At 40.7% G+C, this 12,681-nt stretch overlaps 2 protein-coding genes across 4 annotated transcripts in view; both read left to right on the top strand.

Annotated features, from left to right (window-relative positions):
• Window positions 1-9,864, top strand: part of mtm (phosphatidylinositol-3-phosphate phosphatase) — a 161,383-nt gene extending 151,519 nt beyond the window's left edge. For all 3 annotated transcript variants that reach the window (XM_076210225.1, XM_076210223.1, XM_076210222.1), the window contains 2 exons: window positions 2,053-2,254; window positions 8,927-9,864. In XM_076210225.1, coding sequence (XP_076066340.1) covers window positions 2,053-2,254; window positions 8,927-9,064 — 340 coding nt within the window. In that variant the 3' untranslated portion in view covers window positions 9,065-9,864. The remainder of the gene's footprint in view (window positions 1-2,052; window positions 2,255-8,926) is intronic.
• The window catches only part of LOC143039895 (glycerol kinase 5), a 474,671-nt gene that overhangs the window by 74,841 nt on the left and 387,149 nt on the right, over window positions 1-12,681 (top strand). The window lies entirely within an intron of this gene.

The following is a 12,681-nucleotide window of genomic DNA, read 5'->3' as shown; positions in this document are numbered from 1 at the left end:
ATTGCAAACACAAATTTATTTGAATATGAAATGTTAGAATTTGAATGTTTAAATACAGTCAGCAAAGTAATTTTTAATTATTAAGCATAATCGTCTTGTCTGACATACCAAACTGGCTTCACTGTAAGAGATCGAAGGTTCAAGAAAAAACCACTCGGCAGTTGTTGGAAATATTGTATTTATAAAATCAACTTTCAACAATATCATTCTTGAGAATATTCTGTCAGATGGGGACTTCATCAAGGAATGCCTCCTCGCTGTAGTGGACTCCGTCTGTCCATAGCAGCGTTCTGCCTTTGAGAGCATGAGCCTTTTGTCCCACACCATTCATCGTTGCATCGAGCATATGTCAGACAACGTGCATGACTCTCTCAAAACACAGCTTGAACTTCGTCACCTTTTCCCTTGCTCGGGATGAGAGCACTGACACGAAGGACATGGCCCAGCTGGTCGTTTTCATCCATGGTGTCACAATTGACCTCCAGATGTGTGAGGAATTCCCCCAGCTTGTCCCGCTGCACGGCACCACCACCGGGCAAGACATTTGTGATGCTGTGCTTCAGTGTATTGATCAGCACTCCCTGGACCTATCCCGTCTTGTGTGCATGATGACTGACGGTGCCTTGGCAATGGTTGGGGAGAAGAAGGGCGCTGCTTCGCAGCTAGTGCACCACTGTGAAGCCGCCGGATACACTCAGCCCATTAATATGATGCACTGCATCATCCACCAAGAGTTCCTGTGCGCCAAGTCTGCCAACCTTGTTGATGTCATGTCTGTTGTGGTGAAGGTTGTCAACTCCATCTTCTTCCTCAGCCTTAACCACTGTCAGTTCCAGGTACTGATGGATGAGGTGAACGTGCACTACAATGACCTGCTCTACTTCTGTGAGGTGTGCTGGCTGAGTTGTGTGGCCATGCTGGCTTGTTTATGGGACCTACAGCAGGAGATGGCCACCTTCCTACATCAGAAGAACCTTTCCCACACTGATCAATTCTCTGATCCACGGTGGCTAGCTCACCTGGCCCTGCTGACAGACATCATGGCACACCTGAAAACCCTCAACATGATAATACAAGGCAGAGATATTCTTGTGACAGACATGTATGTGCACATCACTGCTGTTGAGGTTAAGCTGCGCTTGTAGGAGGCTCAATCGGCTTCTGGTCAGTTTGTGCATTTTCCTCACCTTGCTGCTTGTGCCCCTGACGACGTGGACCTGGACACTTGCGATAGTGTCGTCACATCTCTGCGTGAGGAATTTCCATCCCGTTTTGCAGGAGTCAGGGTGCTGGCTGCAGACTTCAAGCTTTTCACTGCTTCCTTTGACTTCCCTGTGGAAGACACCCATGCCTCCCTGCAGATGGAGTTGGTGGAGCTGCAGTGCAACGATTCGACATTGTCCTCCCTTCTAACAATTTTCAAAAATACATTGTGCATGTTCAACGCATTGTGGCCATGTTCAGCAGTACCTACTGTTGTGAACAGCTCTTCTCCAAAATGAAGTACATGAAGTCTCACATTTGCTCCCTTCTCTCAGACTGCCACCTCAATGACATTCTTCTGTTGTCTACCTTAACCATCGAGCCAGACATGGAAATACTTCTTCATGGCAAACAGCACCAGCAGTCTCATTGATTTGTGGGGTGTTCAATGCAATTCTTGTATAATTTATTCATTGTATTCAATGTATTGTACAAAATAGAGTAATTCTGGGGATTTCATTTTTCACTCCAGCCCGTGGCCTCCTTCCAAAAGTCTCATCTGGGCCTCACTCTGAAAAGTTTGCCCACCTTTGATATAGGATACTTATTTTGCCAAGGTGGTCACACGAAAAACACAAATGCTTCTCTTTTGTAAACACAACTTAGACGTTTCCTTGTTACTGTCAAAAAAGCGCTGAATGTACATCTGTTTCTATGTATGGAAGCATGGTTTTATATATAACAAGCCACTTCCCTTGTAAGAATTATTGAAGTCTTTGTATACTTGTTTACTTACATTGCTGCTGTGCATATGTTTATATAATTAATACTTTGATTTTTTGTATACAGTGAGCATGAACGGATGGAGCGAGATGTGAAAACCAAAACACAATCCTTATGGTCACTGGTACTTAGTAATGTGAGTGATGTTGAAAACCCATTATACAACCCCAATACTCGACATCATGTCCTCTTCCCTATTGCTTCCCTTCGGCATCTTCGGTTGTGGGACAAATACTACTGTCGCTGGAACCCATCAACTAGGCATCAGGTAGGATAAAATATGCAAGGTTGACAGATGTGCCCTTGTGAATTTAACAGGTGGTTCAACTTCATGTTGCATACGTACATATAACAAAGGCTTTTTTTCCCCTTATAAGGGAGGTAGCCAAAAAACAAAGGCATAAAAGCCACTCACACCCACTCCAACCCTATCACACTCCACTCCCCTCCACCCTCTTCCCTCACTCTTATCTTGGCACCCCCTGGATGACAGGTCATCCCTGCATCTTGTCCACTGACCTGGGTCAGAAGCAGTGTTGCAAGACACAGCACATCCACAGCAAGGCCACTGCATCAAATCGGCACCCCTCCCCCCCCATCCGTCCCCTCATGCAAAAAAGGAGAAGACAGGGAGAAATCCCTTCAGGCTGTGTCAAATTTTCTCACACATACTCCCTCACCCACCATCCCCCATCCATTCCACCTCATACATCACATCATCCATAAACAACCATTCTCCATTAACCCCTGTCTTCGGTCCTCTCCTTCCTCAACAGACATTCCCATATTTTTTTTAATTTGATTACCCTTCAATGATAAGGTGCTAAGATGGGAGGGACAATAAATGGGTGGAATAGATGTAGGGTGTGTGTGTGCTTTGGATCAGCCACCCTGCTGTATGAGAGGGAAAAGGTGTTTTGAGTACAGTCAACCCTCAATTTTACAGCACGCATGCCTGTTCGTTGCTTAACAGTGAACCTCAGATTTACCTCAAATTTACATTGAATGTAAATATAATGTCATATTATTGAGTAAACATGTTTTATTTTACCATAAGGAGACCATAAACTGAAATGTTATCATTCAGTTAGTCCATTGCCCCTATTCTCTCATGCAGAAGACCCACAGCCTCTAGGAAACCAGCAGCAGCCTCTGGGCAGGACCATAAGTCACTAAGAGAAGAGATATTGTGGCATTGTCTGGGGATTGCCAATGCAGGGTATAGTAGTAAGAGGGTATCTGCAAACAACAACAAGCTCACCTCCAATTTCCCTCTACTATATCCAAATCATCTCCAGTCCCTTGCCCATCACCTTTACATTTACCTTCCATACCACCCCATCCATGTATACATTGAACAGCCATGGCAACATGACACAGCCCTAATGCAGTCCTAACCTTCACCTCAAACCACTCTCTTCTCTCCCAATCCTAACACTTGCTGTACTACTCTTGTTATAACTCTTGACTGCCCTTTACAGCTTTTCCCAAAGCCCACATATGTCCAATACCTTCTACAGTGCCTTCCTGTCTACCCTAGCCTTTCCCACTGCCACAATGAGACCCTACTCAACCTTCACATTTAGCAATTCTCTGAAATACTGTACTCATCTTCCCCACACTGCCTTTACTTTCATTAACATCAGTCCATCTGCACCCTTTACCTTTTTTACCTTTCCCTTTTCCTCCCTACATGGCCCAACTCCCCTCTCTCTTTACATCTTTCCATAAGTGTTTCCTTCACTCTCAAAAATCTGTCAAACTCCCACACCATTTTATATCTACTCTCCCCTTTGTCTTCCTCAACTTCCATTGAGCATCTCTTCTTGTACCTCTCATATGTTTTCCTAGTTCTACCTTGAATCCAATCCTCTTATACTTGTTTCTCTTCCACCACTGCCTTCACCTCTTCAACCCACCATTTGCTACCTCTTCTTCTGTTACTTCCCATCCTCCTTGTCCCAGATACCATCTTTGTACACTAATTGCTTCCTTCTTGAAACATAATCTTCTCCACTTTTCTCCTTAGCCCTCACCATTTCTCACACTTCTTTTAACTTTTGGTATTCTTCTGTCCTTCTCATTCAGTTTTACTCTTATCTTTTCTCCACCTCCCTCCATTTTCCTTCATCCTCATTATTCTTTCTACCAAAAAATAATCTGACAATTCCCCACTTTTCAGAAATCACAAATGACCAGAATTCTTCCAATCCTCCCTATAGGTATCTCTAGAGAGTTAATACCCCATCAACCACCTTCCATTACCTTCTCCCACGTATACTTATGCTTGGCTCTCTTAACCCTGGACAGGTAGCGTGGACAAAATCTCCCGGTACAGGTAGCGTGGTGTCATATCTGTTACTTTCACTTTGGGCGCTTATACCCAGTTACCATTATGCCCTTCTTTATTTATTTTTTTATAGTTCACTAATATAAAGACTCTACTTTCTACTGGTGAAGGAGAAAAAAATGCTGAATATAAAAATAACACTTTACTTACATGATTACGAAAAAAATGGTAAAAATAGACATTTGGTCAAATAACAGGCACTGTATACTTTAGAATACCAAATTCCACTAATAACGAGTGCTTTCTTAAAAGTAGAAGAGTTCCTGAGTTGATTGATGTAAAAACATTGTTGATTGGAGCAAAACTGCAAAATCTATAAAGAAAAGAAAAAGCGGTTAATTTTTTTATGTACAAAATTACTAAAAATTTTGGTGTGTACTCACGAAAAGGGCCTGCAAATACTCCTCCATCAGGCTTCTCTTTGCCATGCTGAAATCTGATAATAGAAAAAAATTGAAAATTAGAAATTAGCCTCAAAATCACATTTTTGCTGCCCTCCGTTCCAATATGGTGATTGGTACGGGTAGCTACACCATTCACTGATATTTTCCGATAAACACAATAAAATTATTTCACTAAGTAATAATGCAGTAATGCAAAATGCAAAACTTTTGCAATTGCGTGACTTACCCGAGTAACGGTAGCGTGGTGTTAGATATGCACCATTTACAACTTTGGAGGGCGATAGCGGGTGAAGGTGGCGGAGCAGAGGTGACACAAATGTTGCTTCCACTGAGGCCGGTGAATGACTAACGGTCCCTGAAATACAAGCGAGATCATGCTAGGCGTCTATGCGCAGAAACAAAAAAACGCGTTTTGCGCAGCGCCTTGGTGCGGATCTGACACAACACTACCTGTCCAGTGTTAAACAATGTGATTGTTATCAAGTCCCTTTCTAAACACATCTCCAACAATTCTTGGCATCCCAAACCTTCCTACTATTGGCTCATCATCTGCTGTAGCACTAAGACCCCTCCCAACATTAATACATTTACATTTCTACCAAATCTCTATACACTTGTCTAAATAAAAATACCTCACTTTCTTCACTTTAATGTCAGAACAATTTTCACTCACAAAAACTCATATCTTGCATGCAAGTTTCACATTATCCATGAAGACACTTCCATCCACTCCACCATGCATTTTCCTATCCTATCATTTACCAGTAGAGCCACTACTTCCTTCCCTAGCCTATTCACCATTCCCTATACCCTCCCCACCACACTTTCAAACTTAGACTCTCTTCTGTACCACAACCATGCATTGTTAATAGTCCTCCCAGACCTTCATTTGCCTTCAATTTTCATAAGGGGAACATATACTGTAGAATGCAGGATCCCTATTCCATTCATTTGGTTCCAATTTAATGCCTTTTATAACGCAACAGTGTGTGCAAAAACTATTCAAGAATTTTAGAACAAACTAGATGCTGAAAGATACAAAGACAGGTTGCTACGAGCATAGCTCTCTTCCCATATAATACAACCAGGTAAATACAACTAGGTAAATACTTGTCAATCAATCTGTTGCCCCTGTTATCTTGTGCAAAAGAACCCTGGCTTCCAGGAAACCAGCAACAGCCTCTGGGTGGGATCATAACTCACTTAAGCTCCAGTCACATCTGAAATTGCTGTATCCAGTGATACAGCTTGACTGGCCAGCCATTTTAGCTACACTAACTATTGATTCTTGCTGCTTTAAGCTAGCCATATGGAAGGTCTTCCCTGGCATTGCTAGTGATAGTGGTAATGAGTGGGAGATATTAAACTTGTTAATTCAGCATATATGCAACTGAAAAATATTCCATTTTATTTTTTAAGGACTTTTAATGAATTAGAAAAAGATAGATGACAATATAAGAAAACTCTTAAGTATAAAATTTAATTTGATGGAAATATATCATAAAGTTCATATATGACAGTGGTATGCAAGCAGAACAAATCTGTGTTCACAAGGCTGAAAACATGTCATATCAACTTTATTGGTCCATGAGGCTATTTTGAATCTCATAGAAAAAGTTTGTGAGCATGAAGTCCTTTAAAATATCAAACATGGTGGTTTGTGTTATGATCAGCTGGTTCTGCTAGCAGACTTGGTGAATGGTGTGACTAGACAGCTGCACATATCACTGTCAAGCCAGAGAAAATAAAAGCCAGTCTAGCATTAACAGTACCAAATGTGACCATAGCTGTAGAGAAGAGATATTGTGCCGCATTGTCTGTCGAGCAAGAAAGGGAGGGGATGGGAGATAGGGGGGGTGGGAAGTGGTTGTGTGTGGATGATATTTTGACACAGCCCAAAAGGATTTCTCCCTGTCTTCTCTAATTTCCGCATGTAGGGAATGGAGGGGAGAGGTAGTCGTGTAAGTGGAGTGGCCTTTCTGTGGGTGTACTGTCTCTTGCTGCATTGATTCTGATTTGGGTAGTGGGCAGGAGACAAGGATGACCCTTCATCCACAAAAAGCTAGGATGAAAGGGAAACAAAGGTTGTGGATGGGAGTGGAATGGGTGTGTGCCTTTGTACACTTATAAGGGAGAATATGTCCTTGGTATGTAGATAGGTAAATAGACAACACAATTAGAAAACTCAGTGGCAGAATCCCCCCCCCCTCCCCTCTTCCACACCACCACAGGAGGATCCAGAAGAGTTAGTCATAGAAGTAGGAAAGGACAGGGTCAGGGAAACGGCATAAAGAAGTGACAACTATAGTACAAAAGTATCATCATTCCTCTATTAGTAAAGATTTTTAAACATAGACGAATGATGTGTGGCTTTTCCATAGTGGGGCCCCAAAACAGAACCTAAGTGTTTGCTGTATGTTACTATGCAGTCAGTAACTTAGTACAGGGTACAATATATACAAAAAAATTTGAACTCAGACATTTGATGTAAAATTATGTGTCTATATACCAAGAGCTTTTTTTAGCCTTATATGGGAGGTAGTTAAGTCAGAGGCATATATCTATTCCCACCCATTTCACTCCCATCCACCACCCTTTCCACCCCTCCCATCTCAGCTCCTCATGGATGATGGGTCATCCCTGCATCTGCCAACTGCCCTAGGTCAAATGTTATGTAGCAAGACACTGTACATCCACAGCAAGGTTGCTTCACTTATTAGCCCCTCATGCAGAAAAAGAGAAGACAGGGAGAAATCCCTTAAGGCTGTGTCAAAATATCATTCACACATAACCACCCCCTACCCCTCATCCCCCGTCCCTCCCTTCCTTGCATAATAGTATCATCCATACATAATCATTCTCCACTCATCCCTGTCTCCAGCCTTTTCCCTTCCTCAACAGACATTCCCCTCTTTCTCAGTGCCCTTTTCACCCCATCCATCCATCTATCTTATCCTCGGTCATCCTGTAAAGTTCACTCCCTCCAACTCTGCCTTCCACACCTCTATTACTAATCTTTAATCACTCATTTTTTCCACATGTCCAAACCATCCCAATAATCTTTCATCAGCCCTATCTGCTATCTTCTTTTCCACTCCTGCTCTTCTCCTCACCTCCTTGTTTCTCATTCTGTCCAACCTAGTAGCCCCTACCATACGTTTCAGACATTTCATCTTAAACACATTTAAACATTTCCTTTCTGCCTCTCTTAAATTCCATACAGTGCATTCAGCACAATTACCCCTTTATGCAATCTCCTCTTTGCATCCATTCCCAGTTACCTATTTCTCATCAAACTTTTCAATCCCCCAAGGCATTTACTTGCTTCTCTCAATCTACAGTTTACCTCCACCTAAAGCTATCCACTTCCCCCAGCCTCTGGCCTTTTAGACTTACTTCCAACTCCCTGCCATCCTCAACCCTTGTACATCTCATCACCTTGCTTTTACCTACATTTACCTTCAACTTTCTCTTATCACATGCCTTTCCAATCTCTGTCACTAACTCCCTTAATCCCCCCTCTGACCCAGCCACAAGTGCAGTGTCATCAGCAAACAACAACTGGCTCATCTCCCATTTTTCTCCATTTTCTTTAACAATCTCCAGTCCCCTGCCCATTACCCTTGCCTTTACTACCCACACCACCCCATCCATGTATACATTGAATAGCCATGGCAACATGATACATCCCTGATGCAGTCCCACCTTTACCTCAAACCACTTCCTCTCTCTATTTCCCATTCTAACACAGGCTCCACTGCTCTCATAAAAACTCTTGACTGCCCTTAACAGCTTTCCCCCAATCCCATATATCTCTAAAACCTCCTACATTCCCTTCCTGTCTACACTGTCATAAACCTTTTCCAAACCCATAAAGGCCCAAAAAACATCCTTACCTTTTCCCAAAGCTTTCTCAATATTTGCCTTGTATATCTGTAAAATTATGTGAATCCTGAAAGTCACTATGTATCCTTTCAGGTTCCCTCTACATGCTTTATATGGACTGTAGCTTGTTGCCAATTATTATCATTTAGGAATGCTCCTGTCTGATCTTGTCATTATTTGTTTCTGTTAGTTCATATACATGTCAAAGTATATATACATTTACATATTTAAAAGATATATTGACATCAAAGAAATTGTTTCCCATCCCCAGTCCATACTAAGCCATATTTTCTACATTCAGGAACCTGTACATGTCCGTTACAAGGAAATCCTACACCTTAAAGGACAGCTAGAGAAAAGAGTAGAAGAACTCAAGAAGGAACTCAATGCACGCAACACACATGACTCCCCACGAGCAGCATCACCTGTCCTCACCTGAAGTGGCACTTTAATGTGCATGTATAACTCAAGCTGCTCAGGTATTCTGTAGAAATGACCATTGGTCAGCACATATCATGTGGTGGCTTTTAAATTTGTGATGTTGAATGACATTGCAGTATAACCTGCTTTGCAGAGGAGAATGAGGGTCTTAAACCCCACTTGCAACCCCCAAAGCATTGTAGAATTTAAAGGGACCCATGCTCTAACTGTATTTTGATATGAGTAGAATATTCTGATGAAACCTCTTGAATACTGTAGCATCCTATGTTGATTTTTGTTGCGGCTAATGTCAGGATATTTTTGTCAGCCTAGGGAGTGGATCCTGACCATAATGGAGGCCTTATTGATGAAAACCCCCTTCAGGCCAGGGTTTCTCTATGATAGATAAAATTGTATGGCAATTTCCACAATAGAATCTATACAATGCACCATAGTATAAAGAGGTTGATTATCATGTTGAAAAGTGTGGAATGATGTCAAGTACACATGCATAAGCAGATCTTGGATCTCAAAACTCTTCCAGATTGCAAGTCTTGAATTGTGTTTGAAAGCTGTTATATTGTGCAAATGCCTTAAGTGTGCTAAACATGTTTATGCTTGGCAAAGGATTGGACCATAAAATTGCCTTTCTTTTGTCTCTGCCAAAGAGTTGATGCCTTGCCAGATTAAATAGCAAGTACATTTATTTCCATTTGTTAAAGATATAAGAATGTTTGTTAAATAGATATATGTGATTTTATATATATGTCAACATTTTTTTGAATATAAATAAATAGAGGTAATAGTTTCCAAAAAGAATATATTTAACCTCCAACATGTTTTAGTTTTGCCTTGAGAAATTATGATCATACATGTACTAAGACACAAGATTAAGTATAGACCATTTCCATAAATTGTTGGTGTGAGGTTTCTTTTCATTGGAGAAAAAGAAAAACATCAACCAGATAAGTTTTATTGGATAAAAACAGCAGGTATATGAAATTCAAGTCAACTGCTGCAGTGAGAAAATTACTGAAAATAAATTTTAAACCTTTAACCACTTCAGTACGGGACTTAAATCTCGCGGGCAGCAGCCAATGCCAGCCGTATGACGTCACGTAATAATATTCGCATCATAAAATATAGTCGCCGCTTATATCGATCGTTCTCTCTTTCACCCGCGAATTTTGAAAACCACAGAGAATGGGATTCAGGGCGCATTTGGGAGAACGTAAAAACACAGGGGCGACTACAATAAATATAATCAAGACGCCGATATGGCAGCGTCGCGAATCCACTTGCTCCTCATGACGCCTACGTGTGTGGCACCGTATGGAAGGGGTTAAGAGATGACATGGCAGCCATCCCTTCTCTGAAGGCTTGATTTGATGATTCAGTATTGGCCATAATATTAATCAATCCTTTTGCCCTGGTCTTTTGTAGGAGACCAGATAAGTGCCAACAGCCACCAAATTGATGCATAAGTCATTGTAGGAAGAGATAGTGTGTTATCAGGGTAAAGCAAAAGTAGGGCATTGTGTGGTGATTGCATCTGGATTGAGTCTAGCTAGACTTATTCTGTATTGGTACTATTTAAATGGTAGGTGGTGGCCTGAATGTCAATGTGGTTCTCACTTGTAGGAAGAATTATTTCAATTGGGCCAATGTCTGGGAAAGTTGAGTGGAGTATAGTGTTTTGGGATCAGTCTTGGTGTGCTTGTTTTATGATCTTTGTATTTACCTAGTTGTATTTTACGGGACTGGAGTTATGCTCGTGTTGACCCGTTTTTGTATCTCTCTACATCTACAGTAGAAGCCTGATTGAATCTCAATTTAGCGGAAGCTCAAATTAGTGAACTGCAAATAGCAATATCAAAAATGCTCAACTTAGCGGAAATGGTCCGCTAAGTTGACCATTTTCTGCTAGCTGACCAGACGCGTGTCTATGGAAATAGCTCAATTTAGCGGGAACGGTAAGCTAAGTTGAGCATTTTCCGTCAACTGGCCACATGCGTGTCTCAGGGTCCAATGTTACCAGATGTTACTAGATTGTGGTGAAATCAAGAAATTTTTTATAATTTAGTACTTTGGAGGTATATAAATATATATACAGTCGAACCTCGAAAGCCCGGACTAATTGGGGGGAAGGGTAGTACGGTCATCGAAAATATCGCCCTAACACCGGTAGATTTTCATACCTGTATACGTATAGGTAATGTATGATATGGCATTGAAACACATAAGAATAATACTCTAACACTGTAATAATAACAATACTGTAATAATAATGCTATAATACTAATAATTCTCTAATAATAACTGTAATACAAGCATGTAAATGTACTGTATATACAGTGTACTGTACTGTATTTTTTATTACGTACACTGTAAATATCGGAAGGTATGCACGCGGGACAGTGGTGGCGGTCAGGGTTGCCGCGTTTTCTACACTGCTGTGTAGAATGGGAGTGTTGCCATACCGGGGCATACATTTTTCTCGGGAGTGTGCAGACTTATAGCAAGATATACTTGTCAAACTTTGACAAAATGTTGGTTCTAGTATTTTTATTCTTGAATGTATATAAGGCCCCCATGCCCTAACATATTCAGTAAGATATAATTTTTTTTTCTTTATATTATTATCGCTAAAAGAAACTGAAACTTTAGCGAAGATTTTTTTCTATGCTGTAAAAACGTATCTTTTGGGGTATAATATTTTATAAGTAACACAATTACCAATAAAAGTCATATTCTGATGTACCATTTATTATTTGATAACTATGATTTTTAAACAAAAGTTTGAGTTTTTTTACTTTTTAACAGCCCGCTGATACGTAGAAAAAATTTCCTCATGTCCTTGTGCAGTTGCCACATGCCGCTATTTTACTACGTTTTGGTACAAAATTCTACGAAACGGCACCTCTGGTGGTGGCTTGACTGGCCCGGGTTTGAGTACACGTGTACAGCCGTCACTGCCACCTACTGGACAAATAGGGAACTTTGCTTGAAAAGTCCGCCCTTTGTTCATTTCGACCGGTCATACGAGGGTCCGGGCATTCGGGGTCCGGGCTTTCGAGGTTCAACTGTATATATATATATATATATATATATATACAGTATATACGTACTATAATATATATACAATAATATATAATTCAGTATATTTATAAAGTATAATTGTAGCAGAAATATATTCAAGTAGAAATAGACTGTATAATAGGAAAACAAAATAATGAAACAGTAAGTTGATGGGAAAATTCAAAATCAGTACGCGAGAGTAATCACCACGAAAAACACTTCTATAACAACGAAAAACGTTTTCTGCAACAACACAACAATAACGCTCACTATCCAAAAACCAACTGCCCAGTCCTATTAATCACTAGAATTATGTACATCGAACCAAACATGAAGCTATGACTAATATTCCGCGAAATTCACAGACAGCTCATATCATTGTTACATGACACACACACACACACACACACAAATAATTTAATAAGAACAATCAAAGTTGCATTTACATACCTGGATGAAGAAATGGTGAGGAAAATCCTAATCACCCTGATAAGACCAAGATTGGAATATGCAGCAACGATATGGTCACCAAGTACAAAAAAATGTATAAAAAAACTT

Source organism: Oratosquilla oratoria, chromosome 27, assembly GCF_046742065.1.
Source record: "Oratosquilla oratoria isolate Oo_2021 chromosome 27, ASM4674206v1, whole genome shotgun sequence".
Lineage (NCBI taxonomy): Eukaryota > Metazoa > Arthropoda > Malacostraca > Stomatopoda > Squillidae > Oratosquilla > Oratosquilla oratoria.
Note: the sequence above shows the minus strand (reverse complement) of the source record. Positions and strands in the feature narration are given on the sequence as shown.